This window comes from Anopheles funestus, chromosome 2RL (genome assembly GCF_943734845.2).
Source record: "Anopheles funestus chromosome 2RL, idAnoFuneDA-416_04, whole genome shotgun sequence".
NCBI lineage: Eukaryota > Metazoa > Arthropoda > Insecta > Diptera > Culicidae > Anopheles > Anopheles funestus.
The window spans coordinates 28,889,967-28,909,639 of record NC_064598.1 but is presented as its reverse complement, the minus strand read 5'-3'; the positions used below and the strand labels follow the sequence as shown (position 1 = coordinate 28,909,639).

The following is a 19,673-nucleotide window of genomic DNA, read 5'->3' as shown; positions in this document are numbered from 1 at the left end:
TCGTTCCTTAAATTTCATATCTAAATAAGCCAATGGTTTGGACTTATCACTACTAGTTTCCAAACAAGCCGTTACATCCATTTGGTACGTTTCGACAAATTTCTGTTGCTGAAAGAACATTGCTAAAAGATTTTTATTTTCATTTTACTAGTCTTAGGTACATGGCGAATCGTTAATGATATCCTTTTCGATCGGCATAATACGTCGCCTACATTCACATTGCTAAGCATCGGCAAATTTACTACCTTATCATCAATCACATCCTGCTCACGATCTGCTATCGAATGAAGATATTTGTGATACATATCGTCTTTAACCACTAGCAGACTGCGCGGTTCTAACAAGATGCTCGTCGTATGATGGCGAACTATCGTGTCGTTAGTATCGGAAACATTGTCTTCGATTTGGTCGTAATACTCCAGCACGGTATGTGATCCACAAGATATTGTTGTGATGGTAGGATAAAACAGTGGTCCATCTAGATGGGGCATTATGCCTTGTCCCGAAAGATACTCGTTGATTAGCACATGATTAGCCCTGATTCCTTCCTCGTACACATTCAGTTGATTGATTCGATCGACGTAATGGTTCAACCATGCCGGAATGTCTTCAGCTATCATGCCCTTCGGATGGGGCACTCCGCCATAATTTATTAACCGACGATTGGATAACTGTGTCCAGCGAGGCTTTGGCGTTTTATCAATCGCTTGCATGATGGAACATTCTTCCTCCTTCGTAATGAAATTTGGCACATAGTAGATACTCGGTGGGCACTGCAATGAATTGAAAATGTTATCACCACGTCCAAACGTTGCAGGTTCCTAATCAAATCCTACTTACATTCTGCACAATAAAGTTTTCCCAATTCATGGCACCGAAATGATATACTTTTTCCGATGAATTTGTGTTTATAAATACGCTTTTTCGTCCTAAAAGGCTTAATACTTGCAAAGAATTTTCCGTAGCTGCGAAGAGTGATCCTGTTCTGCAAATTCAAAACAATGCATTGTCATTTTTTTAAATCATCACGGTAGCTAAAAAATACCTTTTTGTCAATTCCCTGCACAGTGGCTGCTCTCGCGGAAAACCACAGACGTTTTGCTAATTTTAAATATACTCCGAAGTCCTTCTATTTTATAATACAAGTGCAAATTGGTTTATGTGTTCATAATTATTAAAAACAGGATTTCAAATTTGTTTCCTAGTTTTTTCTTGATAAAAAGCACCTTTTTCATAAATTTCTATCAAGAATTGTCAACGCGAGTACCTCACTACTTATGGCAACGAGCCATTGTCCAAAAAAAACGGCGTAGTGCAAGTCGCTTCAGTTTTGAGCGATCAATACAAACATGAACCGAAATCAGCAGCCCAACTTTCCGGTCATTTACGAACTGCTAAAACAGCTTTGCCAGAATCTTGCCGGAGATCGATCACGTAAGTTATTTCGTATCTTTCCCAAGAAAATTACGAAGAATCGTTTCACTCCAACAAAATATCAACCACACCGGAGAGCGTCTTGTTGGCAGCTGCGTTGTTTTGGTTTCGGTTTCCTATCCGGATGCTAATTGTTTTCCATCAATGATTTCATTTTATTGTGCAGAAGATGTGCTGAAAGAAGTGACCCGGCTCATTGCGAACAAACCGAACTCGATTGCATACCACGGTAGCACGTCAGTAGCAGCAAATGAATCAACGATAGTGGCGCGTATCAATCGCTTGCTTGCCTCTAGAAGCCAAGCTACCGTGAACATGTTCAATGGCTTCTACGAGGAGCTGGTATCAATGGTAAGGCTCCATTTGTGCAAGGATACAGGAATGGTAAAATGTTAATGAGTGTTACTACTTACAGACCGAGAGCAAACAACGGACTCCAATTTTGGAATTCCTTTTCCATCTCGCTGATTCCGACAAGAGTGCAAGTGCAAGCGGACTTCAGGTAGATATGCGCAATGACGCAGGTTTTGCCGGAACATTGGACAGTGTGTTTTCGAAGCTTAGCGTAGACTCCGGTATCAGCGGAAGCCAACGGCTGGTAAAATCACGATCCGGTGGTACCGTATCCGGTTCGACTGGTAGTCTCTGTGACACCAAAGCACTTGCGTCGGATGATGCGCAGCTGCAAATTGCCGATCGGAGCGAACTGGAAGATCTGCTGATACAGGACGTCGTGTATGCGTGCACGGGCATTGAGGGAAAATATCTTCGTAAGAATTTTGTTACCGGTGAATTTAAGTTGGACCACATCCATGGGCGCAATTTGAACGCTTGTGACGCTGGTATGCTGTTACGTTTGGCCGAGGTTGGATATTTCTACTACAAAGTATGCCGGTTCACAAATCCCACGAGTGATTCCTATTTGATGGGCAACTTCGGCCAGGGATACATAACTGCACTGCAGAAAGAGTTAACCAACTATTACGGATTGATTGCGAATCTACAGGAGAATCTGGATCGTCAGCGACAGACTGGCGATAGTGCGGAGCGTATGACACTCATCCGCACGATGGTGTGGCTGGTGGAGCCGATGGAACGCTTGCAGTGGCTAGCAGTTATCTCAGAAGCTTGCCGTGAGGTAAAAGGAGGAGCTCTCGCATCCGCGATTCACAAATTTATCTGGCACGGTGATCCAATGGTTCGTACCATCTCGCGGGAACTCTTGCAATCCGCCTGCATACCGTTGCAACAGATGCTTACGCAGTGGCTAACGGACGGTAAGATCGTTGATCCGCATTGTGAGTTCTTCATCGAAGAGCTGACGGACGTCGGTTACAACCGGCTGTGGCACGATGAATTTCGTTTGCGGCCCTCGATGGTTCCTTCGTTTATACCGGATACGCTGGCAAAGCAGATACTGGTCATAGGGAAAAGCATAAATTTTCTGCGTGAAATATGCAAGGACCGTGCACCAGTACCGGAGCGAACGGATTTGAAGAAATGTCTAGACGAGCATCTGGATTATCTTTACAGTCCGCACAACAACACGGAGCTGCACGTGCTCATTGACAGTGTATATCTGAAGACGTCCAAACGTGTGCTGGACATCGTGCTTGGGCCACATCATCTGTTCACCCACTTAAAGGCAATGCGTGACTATCTGCTGTTAGGGCAGGGTAACTTTGCCGATGTGCTGATGGAAAATTTAAAAGAGGAATTGGATCGCCCGGCAAAGGATATTTACCAGCAGGAGCTGTTTTCAATTGTAGCAGCCGCCGTCCGCAAATCTGCCGAGGAACAGGACGAACCCGCGGTGCTGAACTATTTAGACGTACACTTTCTTTGCCCTTGCGAGGGTGATACCGGTTGGGACGTATTCTGCCTGACGTACAAAGTGCAAGGACCGTTGGTAACAATTTTCCAGCCAGTGCAGTGCACGTACCGAGCGCTGTTCAAGCAGCTGTGGAACATGAAGCGATTCGAGTTCATTCTGTACGGCATTTGGCGCAACCATATGTTAAGCACGCGATGCTACAAACCGATAGCAAACGATATCAGCGTGATAAAGCAACACCTTCAAACGTATTGCTCGAAGATGATCAACATCATCTCGCAGATGCAGTACTACATACTGTATGAGGTGATTGAATGTTCCTGGGAACAGTTTAGCGCGCGCGTCAAACAGGCCAAGGCGCTTGACGACGTGCTGGAGGCGCACGACAAATTCCTGGAACGAATTCGCACCGGTATCTTCTTGGAGCAGTCGACAAATCTGTTCAGCAGCTGCCTGGAGCAGATATTCACCTCCGTGCGCAAGTTAGACGAGTGGCAGATGAATTTTTACAAGCTGTGCAATCGGGAAATGGACGCAAGGAAAGCGTTCGAGGAGTACATCAAGTCAAGCGAAGCGAAGGGAACGTACGGTGTTAATGCCGAGCGAGCGCTAGAACGGGACGAAGAACTGCAGGACTTCGAAGTCAAGCTGATACAGTGTCAGAAAGCGTTGATTGCGATCGGAGTGGAGTATGAAAACTCGGTGCGCCATTTCTTGTATCAGCTAGCCACGTCACCGATGGAATCGTTACCGCAGTTATGCATGCGGTTGGATTATAACGAATATTATAAGCATCGGGACGAGCGGTTAAGCGTACCACTCACGTTTCAGCATATGCGCAAAAGTTTGGCCAACAACTTTAGCCGCAAATGATCCAGCGAGTTGTGCCAGGAATGTTCAGACAAAGAAAAACCATCAGCAGCTGAACCGCTGGTCCAATCCGAGCTGCAGGTTGTGAAACCGATTCGAAAGCAGGTGCTGGATTTGCTTATCCATAATCGTTCTACGTGGGTAACGAACTATAATTGCTGCGATGTTATGTAGGTTTTACTGAGCAATGGTATTTCTGTTTCGTTTTGTAAGAATGCAGTACCAATGCTGTGCCAATTTGTTTCATTTTCTCCGTTTGTCGTTACAAGATTGAAACATAATAAATAAGGGCGTTCTGGTAAATTTTATACACGCGTTTGACTGCATAGTAAAACAATATTGATACACTTCACTCGTTGAAGTTACTTTATTGAAAGAATATTATTCGTATTCCAAATATTGTTTCCGAATACAACAATCCTCTTTTCTTATTTCCATTGTACCTCGTAGGGTTCGAGTAAATCGCCTGGTTGGAAGAGCTGATTGAAGTGCTGGTACTGGCTCTTTATTTGAAATTAGAACTGGCCCTGATATCCTCTGATTAGCTGAACTGTCTGGTATTGATTCTGGAACACGATTATCTTCGAATATATCTTAATCAATATCTGGTTCAATTTCTTCTTGAAGACCTAATTTATCCACCAATATCACCAGGTCGCCTATATGGCCACGACTGTAGAGGAACCTTCAATGGTGTCTTTCAAAGTACAGCCAGAGCTTTCATCCTGAATGCTATCATGCCGCAATTAATTGAGCATAGTGCAAGGTTGATGAAATTATTGAGAAGATTCGGTATTCAAGAAGATTCCAGTTCAAGTATGCATTCAAGAATTCTGGAATTGATCATGGACTCTCATCTAACACCAAGGAACTCGACTGCAGTCCGTCGAATGTTCCGTCCGATCCGCCGAATGATGTACTTCATTACTTGAAGTTTTTTTTTATTGAATGATGGCTTTATGTGCTCATCAAAGGTTTCTCTTCGTATTCCAGATAATGCTTCTGAATACAAAAATTTACCTACAAAAATGGATCAAAAATTCAAAAATAACCGCACAATGTAATTGAGTGTACCTTCTGCAAGGGTGCACTGTACATCTTGGTATTTGCTACCAGCTGTCACGTTGACAGCATCGCAGTGTGTGAAATATTGAAAAAAGCAAAACACGATTACGTGAATCGAGTGAGTAGCAAATGTGTTTAGGAAGAAATTTACAAGAAATCTTGCAATTGTAGCTTTCATTTTCCTTGATTCTCGTACAGACAGTCCTTTGTTTCACCGACGCAAAGATGGCAGCGTCATCTCAGGCCAGCCGCGGTCTTACGGCCCTTTTCAAGCGCGGGTGGAACGAAATCCCAGAAGTGGTCGGTTCGTCAGTGATAGCTCTAATCGGAATCGGTCTCAGCGTGGTCGGATTGACCAACTACTATCGGAAAGACGCCGATAACCGCCGTTACAAGCTAACGTACGTTGTGATGCGTCCAGACGATCCCCGAGCGGCGCGCATTCGCCAAGATTAGAAGGCTCTGCACCCCGGTTAGATCTAAATAAACTGTTTACCAATGTAAAGCTGTCTGTACATTGCGTTTATTGTATTATGCGGTAGAAAGTAACTAGTTCCTATGCGCTGTTCATTGCATACGCGCCTTCCGAACTGCTTCAATTTTTTCCAGTAGTATTTGCTTTCCTTCCAAGTCTTCCTTGTTTAGGCGGTTACGTTCCTCCTCCAGTCCGGTCATAAACTTATCGCTGGTGAAGGCACAGTGAGTGTTATAATGTGTGCCCGTGTAGTCACACGGAATCGTTGTAATCTTACCGATTGTAGAACGCAAGTCCAAAACCGACTAATATGCTCCCAAATATGATGGGAAAACGTAGAGCGGTTCCAGCCGGATAGGACATTTTTATTTATGCTAAATGCAACACAACCAGTATGAAAACAATTGCTTTGACAGCTGATGCACAGAAGGCTCGAATGCATCCACCTGGGGAAATGCATTGACATGTTGCATTCTACTTTGTAATTATTTTATTTCCTGTAGCATTGCAATATTTTGCAACGTGTTTTAAGAATAAAAAACCTGCTGGTAAAAATGTTAATGTTTACGGACGGCAGAAAGATTGCGACATCGTTAGCTTCAAATTTATTAACGAGTTTTTGCTTTGTTAGGTGAAAATGGTTTATATCTTCTGATCTGAATAAGATCAGAGACGAATATTAAAATTGTTTTGATTCTAGTCAATAAAAAATCAAACGTAAAACATTTAATAAGCGCCATAACATCAAACGTTGCGAAGTAGGTAGGCGCAACACTCAAGGGTTAACGCAGATCGGTGTGTGATAAATAGTCAACCGGCATGGCCTGCAACCATTCCACAGTGCTGGGTAGCCACGGGCATAGAAAAAAGTTTACAACATCACGGGAATAGACAGAATAATAAAAAAATCTACATTGAATTAAAATTTCTATCACGAGTTCAATGCATGCAGTGTAGTGCGTGGTGCGGCTAGTTACAGTAGGGCGAACACAAGTCTGCTGGTGCGTTTGGTGGATGTGAAAAAAAGTGTAGCGCTGCCTGCTAGTGCAAGAATCTAGCCGACTGCTTCTTTCGGTGGCGTATTCCTGCATTTCGCTTACCAGCAATGCTGCACGTCCTATCGCAGTAGGCCAGCGTGCCGTATTATCTCATCCCGCGGGCCGTAACGCGTTGCCGATAGTTCGGCCGGAAGAATGTTCCGCGGTGCCCGAAATGGCAATCGGGCGGTGGGATTGTTTGTGTAAGTCCCAAACCCCAGTACGGATGAGTGAAAAGTGAGCAATCTGTTACGATTAGCGCATCCCATGTCGGGACACCAGGTGCCCAGTGGACACAGTGTGGTCGTGTAAACCCATTCGCCAGTCGTCGGTACACGGTGTGTCATCCGGAACGAAGGAACGTCCGATTGTACCCGTGGCTGGTGGTGCAGGTGCAGTGAATTGGTGGCATTGTGATAGGTGTGTGGTAAGGTGTTTCCCTGGAGTTGTGCAGCCGTTGCGAGAGTGGCCAAGCGTGGGAGAAAAATAAACAAAAATGATGGCCAATTTGACAGATGGTGATCAAAGTTTTTGCAGTGTGACAGTTCAGCAGCAACAGCATCAAATATCCGGTAGTGTGGGTGGTGGGGGTGGAGGCGGTGCCAGTGGGAATGTGGCGCATACCGGCAACGCCTTGCACGTAGGCGTCGCCGGCGTTGCCGGTGGAGGGGAAGATGGCGAGAGTGGCTTGGGTAGTACGGTTACCGTCGGAACGGCATCGTCGGCGGCGATGATGGGATCGATGACGCCGACGCCGACCGCATCCACGACGACACTGTCGGCAACGCCAACCGTTGGAACGTGGACGGAATTTTGCGAGCGTCACGCACGGGCGGCCGCAGCGGACTTTGCCCGAGCGTGCGTAAATTACGTCACCAACAATCTGCCGGAAGTGGCCCGCCACACGATCTCCCATCGGGATTTTATGCGCCGCTTCGTTCACTGCTTCGAGTCTCGCTTCGAGGACGAGTTTCAGCGCCGACGAGCGCAACCTAAGGTGGGTCCTTTTTTTCATTCTTCTTCCGCGTCGCTTGCTTTTTTAGGTCGCTTGTATCGGAGCCACATCCAGACACCGCCAGCATTACATGACAAGCAATTAGTAAAGGATGGAAGAAAACAAACCGCATATAGCAGCGGTTCATCGCGTTCGAATGGGTTGATGATGATGTGGGACACAGGCGCTACATCCTGATAGACGAATAAGCAAAGAGGGAGGGCAAATCGTAGACGCAGGATACTGTCCATCCGTATAACGTCGCAGCATGAAATGCTCACTGGTGCTGTAATTAATACCACTGCAGGATCTTGCTAGACAACAGCAAGATACAATTATCGAACAAAACCGTTCCGCAAGTAGGTTCACGGTATCGGAATGCTTCACCACGCGGATGTTTCATATTTTTAGGCCCTTTTTACTGGCCCTATATGTACTTCGATGAAGACATTAAAATGTAGCGCACATTCCACCGAGCTTCAAAACAAACCCACCCTACACACTCGCCCGCCGAAAAGGAACACCATTGATCACACGAAGTGTGTAATCAAAGCAGGCAGCTGACGCATACATTTGCAATCCTGACCTCAGGGCGATGTCAGCAGCATCCAATGAACCCACCACCCAGTCGAATGTTTTCCATAGTACCCCGGGTTCATTCATAACATTTTTGTACCTAATCTTTCTTTCTCTCTCTCTCTCTCGCTCACTCTGCCCTTAGAAACGCTCAACACCCCCATCCATTCCAGTAGACGTCAGCTGCCTACTTTTCGAAGTAGGCATTTCATTTGAGTAAGGGTTTTAGTTATCATGTCACCCCCTGCACTTCTACCCTACGCGGGGGGTTTTTCCCGATCGCACCACCTCTTTATGAATGATGGGCTGGGTGGCGGTGGTGGGTGGTTCCATTCTCAGAACCTACAACCTACCAACTAAAGAAACTTTCTCCTACGCATCCTACGCAAATTTGGGCACGAAATAGCAAAAGAAAAAAAGAAAATCCCTCCGCGCACTGTTGCTTCGACCGTGCAGCAGCAACGGCCAAAAGAAACAGGTGGCCATGTAAATGGATTACAAATCTTTTTCTTATCAATGTAGTCGCGCGATTAAAAGGAAGTGTGTGGGTAGAAGAATCCTATGGGGATGGGGTATGAACATTATTTTGCTCCTGCTTATCGTTCGTTGTGCAAAACACCTATGCAGTGCCAAAATCTGAAGTCATGGAAGCCGAATTTGCGAGCGCAAAAGGTGACATCATCGAAAGAAACATTTTTCGAAGTTCATTGAGGTATATTCAACAGCTACAACAATCCTGGCGGCAACATTCTAGTGGGTTTCTTTGAGTTGTATCGTTCTAGATGAAAGCAATTATACTAAGTAATGTATGTGGGATTGTCTAAATATTACCGTTAAACGGGACATTCTCCTTAATGTTATGCTGATTCTGATTAATAAATTTTGGGTTCATTGACTTGTCCCATTTGTTGAAGAGATAGTTGAAAGCTACCCCCGACAAATCATGGAATAAAATAGCAACTCCACTCCTTCCGTCTATTTATTGGCTTTAGGCTACTTATTATAGTAAAGTCAGGGTAATATAATATGAAATAAGAGTGACGATGATCAACACCAAATTCCAGGTGATCGTGGAAGGAAACTTCGGAGCCCAAATTCTCAAAAACCTAACATATCTTGGAATACGTAAGCTGATGCCATAGGCATAATTGTTTAACGGCATTCCTCGAGAAAAATCTCGACTTGGAGACTAACGACCAACCGTGTTAACAAATCCCTAACATCGCGGGAGATAGGTGATCATTCTTTTGGAAGTCGTTCAACATTTCACCTTGGCTTCTAAATCCTTCATTGATTTAATGTTCAATGGAGACTACGATATTTATATTGAGGTTGATGTTTGCCAAATATCCTTTCTAAATTCTGAGGCAACTTTTTTCTTCTTCATTTCTGAGGAAAAGACCTGTAAGTTTTACAAATGTTTCACTAAGATCCAACGAATTAAACTCTATAGGCACAGAGCGTCTGGTCACGTCATTAGAATGGCACCAGGCAATCGTGCATTGTAAAGTCTTTTTTGGCCGCCCACAAGGACAAAGGAGGCGTTCTTAGACACCAATTGAGGCAACCAGACAATCATATTGATAGCGGTCTTTACACGTGCAATCGACATCAAACCGCACTTGAATTCTCTTGGATTGGATCAATCGTACATTCACCCGTAGCAAATAATAGTAAATTAGCTAAAAATAATTCCAGCAGAGGACTCCTGTAAGGCAGACATGAACTAGAAATTCGAGAAGATCGTTGATCCTTCAAAAAGAATTAATAGTTACGCAAACATTATCAACAGTTCGAATCCTAGCTCATTGATCGATACCATACGCGAGTACTACACGTGCCTACATGCATCGATAGAAATGTTATATTATTGTAAAAACCTAAATCTTGTACTAAAAGTATATATTAATTTTGAAATAGACCATTCCAAAAAGCTTCTTTTTATTGCTTTGTTTTTGCCCCGGTGCAGTAACAAACGTAACGTACACCAAAAATAAACCACTAGAACCAACAAACGTCTCGGCTTCAAATTGCCCCGGATGTAACTCCGGTCGGCCAGTTATCAAATTAACACAAGACACACACTCAGTCCGCGAGAGTGTACGGCAAAAAAGGAAAAACAATGAAACAGTTGGGTTCGATAGCGGGTAAAGGCAGAAAACAGGGCAAGCGGAAACCGCGGAGAAAGGTGTCTATTTTGGTCTCCTTATCATCTGTAGCATTTATTTCGAAGAATGCAATCGTACCGAGGGGGAAGGCGTCATTGGGTAGGGGTGCTATGCACCTTGACTCCAAAGTTTGTATTAAACAAATTCGCATATGTTTTAGGGCCAACTCGAATATTGTTTTGATTTTGTGGATATGAAGGGACCGTTTCGTGGACCGTTGTTAATTCTCTTCTGGAGTTGAATATGGAAGGAATGTTACATATTTATTTATTTTATGAATAAACTTTGTTATCGTTTAGTGTTGTTGTGTTTTAGTCATTCGCTCGAACCAAATTGTTTATGATTTAAATATTGCTTTCTATTACAAATAAATTGATCGTTGTTAATTTTGTCGCCCATTTGCTCGTTTGCACATCTATACTATTTGTTATCTTATCTATATCCGAGTTTTAAGGATTAAGAGGGAATGTTACTGGAGTGCGCCATCAAGTAGCGCCATCTATTGGCTGGTACCATAGTTTTTAAAATTGTTTTTTTTTTTGCTGTAATTCGTTTTAATTAATTTTCCCTGCATTAAAGATTTGAAGGAAATGGTACAAGAAATAAATTACTCGTTTTTGTTTTTCTTTGCATAAATATTGTCTACGAACGAGTGCAAGAATGTGTTCATCAGAATGCAACACTCACGTCGTAATGTATGGCAGGAATTATTCAATCCGGATTTGCCAACATTTAGTCGGATACATGCGGAACAACCTATGTAACAACCGGACCATCCAGACCAGCCGGTCGCGTGTGTGTGTCTGTGTGTGGATCACTGCTTTCGGTGGCTTCCCATATAAGACGCGAATGCGTGTCGGTATGCAACCGTTAGTGCCCCACCTGTCGTTAGACTGGCATTCGTGGGCCGCCACTTTTGTTGCTTGCCATTGGCCTTGGTCAGCTTTAACGTATGCATGGTTTCGCGCACCACATCCCTCTTGTTGACCGGCGAGAAGTGCCCGACCGAATGGAACCGTTTTCATTCATAAATTTCAAATCGCCACCACCACCACCAAACACGGACACGCACGTTTGGGGCCTTCGTGTGTTTCGTACCGCCGTGTGCCCATGCTCGTCCCTTCCACCTTCGCCGCCATGAATGAATGGGAGTTTGTTGTTGTGGTTTTAATGTTTGGTGGCGGCTTTCGGCTTTCCTTACCACCGAATTGTTTGTCCAGTGTGTCCGTGTGTTTGTGGTTTTGGTGGAATCGTTGCTTCCTTTCCCATCTATCGAACCGCCCCGGGAGTGGCGCAATCTCTTTTTTTTGGGGAGGGCACTCGAACTGCGCTGTGGGAGATTAGTAACCTCGGCGACACACCAAACGGTGGTAATGAACTTCGAGTATGTTTACGCTTTACAATTCCCCTCACCCACCCAGCTCATGTACCAGTCCGACCTGGTTAGTGGCCGTTAATGTTAGTGGTATATGTTATCATCAGTCCGGACACAATCGAAATCCGATCTCCTTTGCAAACGGGTGAGAGATGATCGTTTGCCGACACATGACCGGCATTATTGTTTGCAGGATATTTATTTTGCATTTTCTTTTCCGCCTTTTTTCCATATGATAACGAAATTGATGAGGTGATCATGTGCTAACAAAGCATTTTCTGGGTTTTGTTTTGTGTATTTGTTGATTTTAAAATTAAAACGTTGATCATTTGGCTTTGTGAATCAAATGCTTTTATTGGAACTGAATTACTTTGAAGCTAACGAGTTGAATTCGACATTGAGGGACGCACACAAAAAGACTCACAACACGGGGATTTTTTTTTATGTATTTCAATTAGGACGGCCAGGCCGTATGACTTAGACAACACGGGGATGATGGCGTACCAAATTCCTAAATGTCATTTTAAGTTAAAATTCGAACGTTGTGATGCTTGTTGCTGTGGATTCTCAGTAAAAGATATCTCTAACACAATCTAGGCATAAGAATTGAGGGCTCTAAGAGAAAAGTCTAATGGTCTAATGACCAAGGATTCAAGAACTACAATGTTTGGTATTCGAACTCCCCAGTAACAAGGACTGACTGTCCGGCTACGTAGTAGAAATAAGTATACAAAGCTAGAAATGGCCGGCAAGACCTTAGTCGTTAAACCAAGAAGAGAGAAGAGAGAACATTTTTGTGGTCTATAGCTAAGCAACTTGTCCAGAAGTGGTTGTCCTGATTTTTCAATATAAGATTATTGGATCTCCAGATTTTTAACCAAATTTTTAACTTGATCTTCAGAACATATCTTCACTTTGTTCATATTCTAAATCAGGGGCCTCCACACTTTTTAGATGGCGGGCCGCTCTGAGTGGAATAGCCCACAGCTGAGGCCCAATCTCGGTATCTCTCGGCATGCTGCCCGCGGGCCTTAGTTTGGAGACCCCTGTTCTAAATGTAAAATGTACGACATCGTCGATGTAAAGCAAGTATTACAACGGAACGAGATTGTTGTTTACACCAACCTGGGACCTAAAGTTCAGAGTTCGTTATCAGAATAAATCTCGTTGAATTTCTTCCCCTTTGTTTATTATTGTCTTCCATTCATGCCATATTGCTATCAGTCCCATAAAGAACAAGTTAAAATGCGTTATTTTTAGCAAGCGAATGATCAAGCCACGATCACCTATTCCAGTCTGCCGTTTAATTCTGTGATACAAGCTGCAATAGACAACATTCAATCTGTAAAGAAAACGCGTACCACAATTGGCAATGGAATTGTCCTTGAACTAACAAATCTCAATTATGTTTTGAACTCATGAAAACTTGTTCCGTCCTTCGAAAATTGGTTTATGAGGAGTGTAACAAAAAAAAAACAAAAGTGTCCTATACATGTCCGCAACTATTGTTGTTGTTATTCTGTTGGTTTAATTTGCCCACTGCCTAGGCCGTGAATAGTGATGGGATGAGGACGCTACAGTCACAGTCACAGTAGATGAAATAAATTGAAGCTGATGATTTTATTGGTTTTACTTGTGTGTCCGTATGGCACGTTTCGGATACGTTATCGGTGTACCACCGCTGTGTCACAGACAGAAGGACACTAACAGCGCTGTAAGCACCGAATGCACAAAGTATTACGGTGTAAAATACACCACAAAACCTTTAAAAACTACAACAAACCATTTCTTATTAATAAAGTATTGTCTCTTCTTGCTCTATTGTCCGACAGACTGGAAATGGATCCGCTACGGTGCCGGAGGAAAGCGATTATTCCGAGGACACAGATTCGCCAAAAACCAACCACAAACCGTTCTTCCGACGACTATCGTTCAAAGGCCTCCGTAAGGGCAAAGTAATTCATGTAAGTATTCATCCAATTTGTTCCGTATATGCGTATGCACCTAATTCCACCCACTGCGACTAAATTGTAATTGTTTTTGTTTTGTTTTGTTGTAGGCATTTTTCCACAAGCAACACTCGGACGAGGTAGAGCTATCCGAGCGGCGCGCCAGTAAAACTAAACTCGCAAAAATAGTGGTCGAATGTCGGAAGGAGGGCACCGTCAACTACCTTTCGCCGGAAAATCTCGACCAGCCCGGTTCCCAGAAGTGGGAAAAGTGTAAGCTGGTGCTAGTGAAAACGGTCTCAGGATATATGCTGGAATTCTACTCACCACCAAAGTCACAGAAGGTAAGAGGTTTGCGTGCAATCGGGGATATGATCGATTGTTGAAAATAAACGTTAATTAGTACAGCATCAGCGCTAGTTAATTGTTCGCATGTAACGGCCATGTAATGTTTTGCTTTCCATTCTCATCGCTCAATTTCTTTTAGCCTCGGAGCGGCGTGTTTTGCTTTCTTATAACGGAAGCTCGTGAAACGACGGCATTGGAAATGCCGGATCACGAGAATACGTTCGTGCTGAAGGCTGGCAATAATATGGAGTACGTCATCGAGGCCCGCGACACAGATGACATGCGCAGCTGGCTTGCCACGATACGCTACTGTATGCGTAGTACGCAAACGACTTCCGAACCATCCGATTCGGTTGCCACGGATTTGATCACCACCCTCAGTACCTCAATGTCGCACGGTGGAGGAGGAACCGGCGGTATACCGTCGACGCTGGTGGCATCCAGTGGGCTTGCCACGGATGTAAACAACCTCAGTCTCAACCAATCGTTAACGGGCACAACCGGTGGAACCGGTGCGTCAGTAGCGAACGCGTTGAATAGCAGTGGAACGGTACCGGTCGCTACCGGGACAGCTGGCAATGCGACCTCCAACACCACCGTTACGACTGCCAGCGCACCGGAATTGCCTCCCCGTCGGCCCGACGACCGGATATCGTCGTCGAGCAATTTCGAGCTGACGGAAAATGATCTGGACCTGTCGCACGAGCACGACACCGACCTGACGGCAATGATGCGCGAGTATCCCTGGTTTCATGGCACGTTGCCTCGCTTCGAAGCCGCCCAGCTGGTGCTGCGCGAAGGCATCTCTAGTCACGGCGTGTTCCTGGTGCGGCAAAGTGAAACGCGCAAGGGCGAATTTGTGCTCACGTTCAACTTCCAGGGCAAGGCGAAGCATCTGCGCATGACGCTGAACGATCTTGGCCAGTGTCGGGTGCAGCATCTTTGGTTTCCCTCGATCACCGAGATGCTCGAACATTTCCGCCAACATCCGATACCGCTGGAATCGGGTGGTACGGCCGACGTCACACTAACGGGGTACGTGCTTACCCCGCAACACCAGCACGTGTTCACGCACCAGCAGGCCCAACAGCAGCAACAGCAACAACTGCAACAGCAGCAACATCAGCAGGTGATGTCAGGCTTGCAGGCGGGTCAGCAAACGGCAACCAGTAATAACTACTCCACCACGCTGATTGGCAGTAGCAGTGCGAGCAGTAGTAATGTGCCCGGTGGCAATACTGGTGCTACTAACAATGTTTCCAACTCCTCCAACACACCCAATGCGACCGGAACGGCAGCGGCCAGCGGCAGTTCGGCAGCTAGTGGCAACCCTCAAACCAGCCCAAGACATGTGAGATATTAAATTTATACGTAACACTGCAAAACAAGAAGGGCAACAACTACTATAGGCAGATCACCGGCGGAAACATTGTCGAACGGGAAAGAATAAAACTTACAACAATTACACAACAAAAAGAAGAAGAAAAAAAAGCGAAAAGAAGGAGAAAAACATACATACATTCACAAGAAAACACACATCCCAATAGACTTGAATGAATACATCAAAACACAAACACACAACAGCAGAAATACATTACTGAGAACAGTGAGGCGAAACTGAAGAATGCGAACTGAAGCCAAAATCTAAACAAAACATAAACAAAACGGAAAAACAAATGCTAGAAGAAAAAAAAACTGCAGTGTCTCTATTTTCACCGTTTTGTGGTTTTTTTTCCTTTTTGTTGTCATCTTTACCTTTGCTTCATTAGCGTGTATGTTTTTGTTTTGTTTTTTTTGTTTTTACTCTTTTAAAAGATTTGCGAATGTTTGCTCCACGCTCTTTTCTTTCTTTTTTACCTTGTTTTATCATCTTCATTGGCCATTACTACACTAGATGACATCGGTGGCCAAATCAAACAAGAACCGTTTTGTTTTCTTTCTCTCTTTCTCTCTCTCTCTCTCTTTCGATATGTCTAAGTTTGTTAAACGTCAGCTGTTGTTTAGTATGTTAAGTGTCTTCTCCAATTTTATTGTTCGAACCTTGTATAGTTATCAACTGTTTTCATCAACTTCGTGGTTACGTTGTATTGTACGTTTTTGCTGTTGAGTTTCGTTTCCAGTTTGTTCGCTATCATCTTCCGTTCATCTTGCATCGCTGTGCTGCTTGTGCTTGATTTTGTCCGTTTTTTTTTACCTCGACCAATCGGATCCGGAATTGTTTCAATATCCGACACATATCGCTGTTAGTAGGATGGAAAAAAACAACTATTTTAATGTCATATTGTTATTTTTTCAAAACTGTTCATATAATTATAATTCATAGTACTTCATTCAACTGTATCTATGTTTTATTTTTATGAGTGTGTGTGTGATACTATATTTTCCTTAAAATATTGCAACAATAGTTTGAATTTATAATGTTTTAAATTCCGATATGTACGTCACAATACAGTTCATTCACGCGTAGTTTTGTAGGTACATTTTATTCTATGATTCTACTCTATGTGTAGCATTTGCGATATGATTTTCCTTTTTGTAAGTGAAGGCATGATCTTTTGATTGATAAATGCAGCTTCCAAAAAGGGCCACACGTGACTGATTAGACAATGCGCGTAAAATCACACGCGTATCCACACACACACACACGCACACACATACACACAGATAAAAACGTGTAGGCTTTTTTACACACTGTTCAAATGCTTCGGCTTTACAATTACCGGGATACGATCCCGCGATCAAATCTGATCATTTTTTTTCTCTCTATCTATCTCTCTCCCTCTCTTTTTGTCTATTCCAATGGTGGTTTTTGTGTGTGGTTCGATTGGGCGAAACAAATATCCATTCGTAACGCAAGCCAACGCAAGCGATCACGCTGAACGGAAGTGTGCGAATCAAAACATGTGACCTGGAACTGTCGCTGCAAACGGTCCCGGTCGAGCAGATGAGTTCGCACCTTCACCATTCCCATCATCAGCAGCAGCAGCAACAACAACATCAGCAACACATTCATCTACACTCGTCACAGCAACAGCAACAGCAACCAGGAACGAGTGGTCTCAGTCAGGGATCTGCATCCGGTTCCGGACAAACCGGCACGGCGGAGGATGTGCAGCGGGCAGTGGATAATCAGTATAGCTACGTTTGAACGTAATTTGTCCACGTTCTTTTTTAAGGCTGTAGTGTAAACTATCCCCCGATTGACTAAATGATTTGTTACTCGCAGTTCCAAAATTCTTGTAATATACAAATTTGTGTTAATTCCTTTTCCTTGCTACACTTCTCCACTGCGCTACAAGTTAGTTCTTGACGCAAATTACCTTTTTTTACCATTTTTCATTTTCGTTTTCGTTTAACTACAGCCTTAAAATACACGTGGCATATCCATTGAATCGTTACTAGCCCTAAAACGGTTCGCCAGTCGTTGGAATTGAATAAAGCGCGCTTATTAATGGGACATCTGTTGCACGTCTACACGACACTACGATCATTTACCTTAGAATATACTTTACACGATCATTGTGTAAGCCATTGTGTATAATGTTGCTTTTTTGCGCCAACTGTTTCGTTTTCGTTAGTGCAATAAAGTTAATAAAACCAGATCGGCATGCTGGAAAAAGGACACACGCCCAACACACACACACACACATGATCTGTGCATGTTTTCTAGTATTTCGTACTGGTTATTTATTTGCAAACGATAGCTTTATGCGCCCATTATTTGCATTGACCGCCTGCCAGCAGGAGCAGGTAAAGGTTTTCCTATTCATTAGATCCGTGTAAACGATCCCATTTAGGTGATCCATCTCGTGCTGCGCTATGCGAGCATTCCATCCTTTCAGCTGCAGTTCCTTTGGTTCTCCGGAAGCGTCGAACCCTTTTATCATGATTTCCCGATACCGTGCTACATCGGCTCGATATCCGCGGACACTTTCGCACGCTTCCGTGTGTGTCACCTTTTCGTAGTTGAGCACTTTTAGTTCGGGGTTTAAAAAAACCTACAATAAAAATTAGATAAGTTGTTATTAATATGAAAACAGAATCAAACTAAAGCATTAGCTACAAGGGATGCAATTACCGTCAATGGTAAGGGTTCCATTTCGCGCAGCTTATAGTCGGCCTTGGTGTACTGGTCCCGCAGTTCCTCCTTAAACTCCATCACAAATGCGCGTAGCGGAAGGCCGAGCTGTGGTGCCGCCAGTCCGACGCATTTGTAAGATCGCATCACCTTAACGAGATGTTTGACTAGATACTGTACTTCGGGTGATTTAAGCTCCTTTTCAGGGATCAAGTTCGCCGGCACACGCAGTACGGGATCGCCCAATTGCACGACATGGTCGTACGGTGGTTCGTTACCTTTCGGTTGCCACAAGCTTTGGTACCACTTTGCTAACGATTTGTCCACCCGGCTGCTGGTACAGACTGTTCGAATACATGCCTTTATAGGCACGGCCTTCACTTTTAACCGCATTACTAGTTAATACACTGCACAACCGGCGAATAGAAGAAACAATTGTTTATGTAATGTTTACGTGCCCTGACAGCCAGCTGTCAAGTACAGCTGTTCGGGCGCTTGGAACAGCGAAGGTTTGTTGACATCCGAGCAAATATACAGCGCACATGCACGAGCAGAACATGTACAAACTTATATTCGCTTTTCAGTACTGTTGGGATATTAGAACATAATAAAGTCTACAAAGGGCTAATAAAGAGCAGCAATGTATTTTATAATTCGAGGATGATTGTAATGTACCGGCGAGGAATACGCACTGCTTAGCCATGTTGAAGTAATTAAAAAGAAGAGCAAGCTGATATACACAATTCTAATGATGGTGTAAATAAGGACATAACAACGCATGAAGGATCATCCTTATCGTATGAGATAATTATTTCGATTTATGTTTTGATCATCAAAGGGTGAAAGAAAAAGCCATCAGAAAATCGAACTTCCTTTTTCCCTTGGCTGGGTAAAGGAAGACGAGAGGGTTTGAATCAGAGAGAGGGCACATGGCTCTCACTAATAACCCGCAACTCATCACATGGCTTTTAAGTAGTACCGTCAGAATTACGGCCTACTCGTGTGCAACTTGATCACTGTTCTCCGACCCCCTTTTGTCTGCCCGACATGCGTGCTACGCTAGCGATGCGTGTACCACCACCCGACCTTCGCCGGCACGCAATCCCAAGCACGTGGTTTCGTGGAACAGCCAAACGTCAATGAAGACGTTCTTTTGTAAACAAACAGTAACAACGGCTCCTCTCTTCGTCGTTCGGTGATACGCTAATTGCTGGAATTCTTTCTACAAATGATAAAAGATCGATTCGTTAGAATTGCATCGTTACCAATTGGAAGAAGATTTTCACAGTAAACAAAAGCTGCCTTCATTCGTTCGGGTATGGACGTTTCTACGAAGGAGTGTTGATACCTTCTTGCACTGAGGGTCAATACTGTAGAGAACAGCCATTATTTGCCACCATTCATTAATGAAATTTGTTAACAATTATTTTAATTAAATTACCTACAATTCGTAAGAAATTTAACCATTTA

General features: G+C 43.9%; 5 protein-coding genes across 5 annotated transcripts; 3 read left to right on the top strand and 2 right to left on the bottom strand.

The window, feature by feature from the left end:
• Positions 1 to 99: 99 nt before the first annotated feature.
• Positions 100 to 1,148, bottom strand: LOC125761488 (alpha-ketoglutarate-dependent dioxygenase alkB homolog 6). Its single transcript, XM_049422647.1, has 2 exons — positions 841 to 1,148; positions 100 to 773 (listed from the first exon to the last, which is right to left on the bottom strand). The coding sequence occupies exons 1-2, from the start codon at positions 868 to 870 to the stop codon at positions 123 to 125; spliced, it is 681 nt and encodes a 226-aa protein (XP_049278604.1). The 5' UTR covers positions 871 to 1,148; the 3' UTR covers positions 100 to 122.
• Positions 1,149 to 1,269: 121 nt separating this feature from the next.
• LOC125761472 (gamma-tubulin complex component 3) lies at positions 1,270 to 4,490 on the top strand. Its single transcript, XM_049422616.1, has 3 exons — positions 1,270 to 1,434; positions 1,601 to 1,785; positions 1,850 to 4,490. The coding sequence occupies exons 1-3, from the start codon at positions 1,350 to 1,352 to the stop codon at positions 4,139 to 4,141; spliced, it is 2,562 nt and encodes an 853-aa protein (XP_049278573.1). The 5' UTR covers positions 1,270 to 1,349; the 3' UTR covers positions 4,142 to 4,490.
• Positions 4,491 to 5,247: 757 nt separating this feature from the next.
• On the top strand, positions 5,248 to 5,708 carry LOC125761491 (uncharacterized). Its single transcript, XM_049422650.1, has 2 exons — positions 5,248 to 5,321; positions 5,402 to 5,708. The coding sequence occupies exon 2, from the start codon at positions 5,429 to 5,431 to the stop codon at positions 5,657 to 5,659; it is 231 nt and encodes a 76-aa protein (XP_049278607.1). The 5' UTR covers positions 5,248 to 5,321; positions 5,402 to 5,428; the 3' UTR covers positions 5,660 to 5,708.
• A 750-nt stretch (positions 5,709 to 6,458) lies between these two features.
• On the top strand, positions 6,459 to 17,747 carry LOC125761476 (SH2B adapter protein 2). The gene is made up of 5 exons (XM_049422629.1): positions 6,459 to 7,712; positions 13,661 to 13,792; positions 13,888 to 14,121; positions 14,265 to 15,476; positions 16,983 to 17,747. The coding sequence occupies exons 1-5, from the start codon at positions 7,212 to 7,214 to the stop codon at positions 17,271 to 17,273; spliced, it is 2,370 nt and encodes a 789-aa protein (XP_049278586.1). The 5' UTR covers positions 6,459 to 7,211; the 3' UTR covers positions 17,274 to 17,747.
• Positions 17,748 to 17,773: 26 nt separating this feature from the next.
• Positions 17,774 to 18,813, bottom strand: LOC125761487 (peptide deformylase, mitochondrial-like). The gene is made up of 2 exons (XM_049422646.1): positions 18,204 to 18,813; positions 17,774 to 18,123 (listed from the first exon to the last, which is right to left on the bottom strand). Exons 1-2 carry the CDS (start codon positions 18,594 to 18,596, stop codon positions 17,809 to 17,811), a joined length of 708 nt encoding a protein of 235 aa, XP_049278603.1. The 5' UTR covers positions 18,597 to 18,813; the 3' UTR covers positions 17,774 to 17,808.
• Between the last annotated feature and the right edge of the window lie 860 nt (positions 18,814 to 19,673).

Bases quoted from the DNA above. Each gene is read 5' to 3' on its own strand.
- LOC125761488 (XM_049422647.1), bottom strand. From the start codon at position 870: ATGAATTGGGAAAACTTTATTGTGCAGAAT. The intron at 774-840 runs GTAAGTAGGATT...AATTCATTGCAG, and splicing joins AAAACTTTATTGTGCAGAAT to TGCCCACCGAGTATCTACTA.
- LOC125761491 (XM_049422650.1), top strand. From the start codon at position 5,429: ATGGCAGCGTCATCTCAGGCCAGCCGCGGTCTTACGGCCCTTTTCAAG.
- LOC125761472 (XM_049422616.1), top strand. From the start codon at position 1,350: ATGAACCGAAATCAGCAGCCCAACTTTCCGGTCATTTACGAACTGCTA. The intron at 1,435-1,600 runs GTAAGTTATTTC...TTTATTGTGCAG, and splicing joins TCTTGCCGGAGATCGATCAC to AAGATGTGCTGAAAGAAGTG. The intron at 1,786-1,849 runs GTAAGGCTCCAT...TACTACTTACAG, and splicing joins ACGAGGAGCTGGTATCAATG to ACCGAGAGCAAACAACGGAC.
- LOC125761487 (XM_049422646.1), bottom strand. From the start codon at position 18,596: ATGCGGTTAAAAGTGAAGGCCGTGCCTATAAAGGCATGTATTCGAACA. The intron at 18,124-18,203 runs GTAATTGCATCC...TTTTTATTGTAG, and splicing joins TGGAACCCTTACCATTGACG to GTTTTTTTAAACCCCGAACT.
- LOC125761476 (XM_049422629.1), top strand. From the start codon at position 7,212: ATGATGGCCAATTTGACAGATGGTGATCAAAGTTTTTGCAGTGTGACA. The intron at 13,793-13,887 runs GTAAGTATTCAT...GTTTTGTTGTAG, and splicing joins GTAAGGGCAAAGTAATTCAT to GCATTTTTCCACAAGCAACA. The intron at 15,477-16,982 runs GTGAGATATTAA...TCGTAACGCAAG, and splicing joins CTCAAACCAGCCCAAGACAT to CCAACGCAAGCGATCACGCT.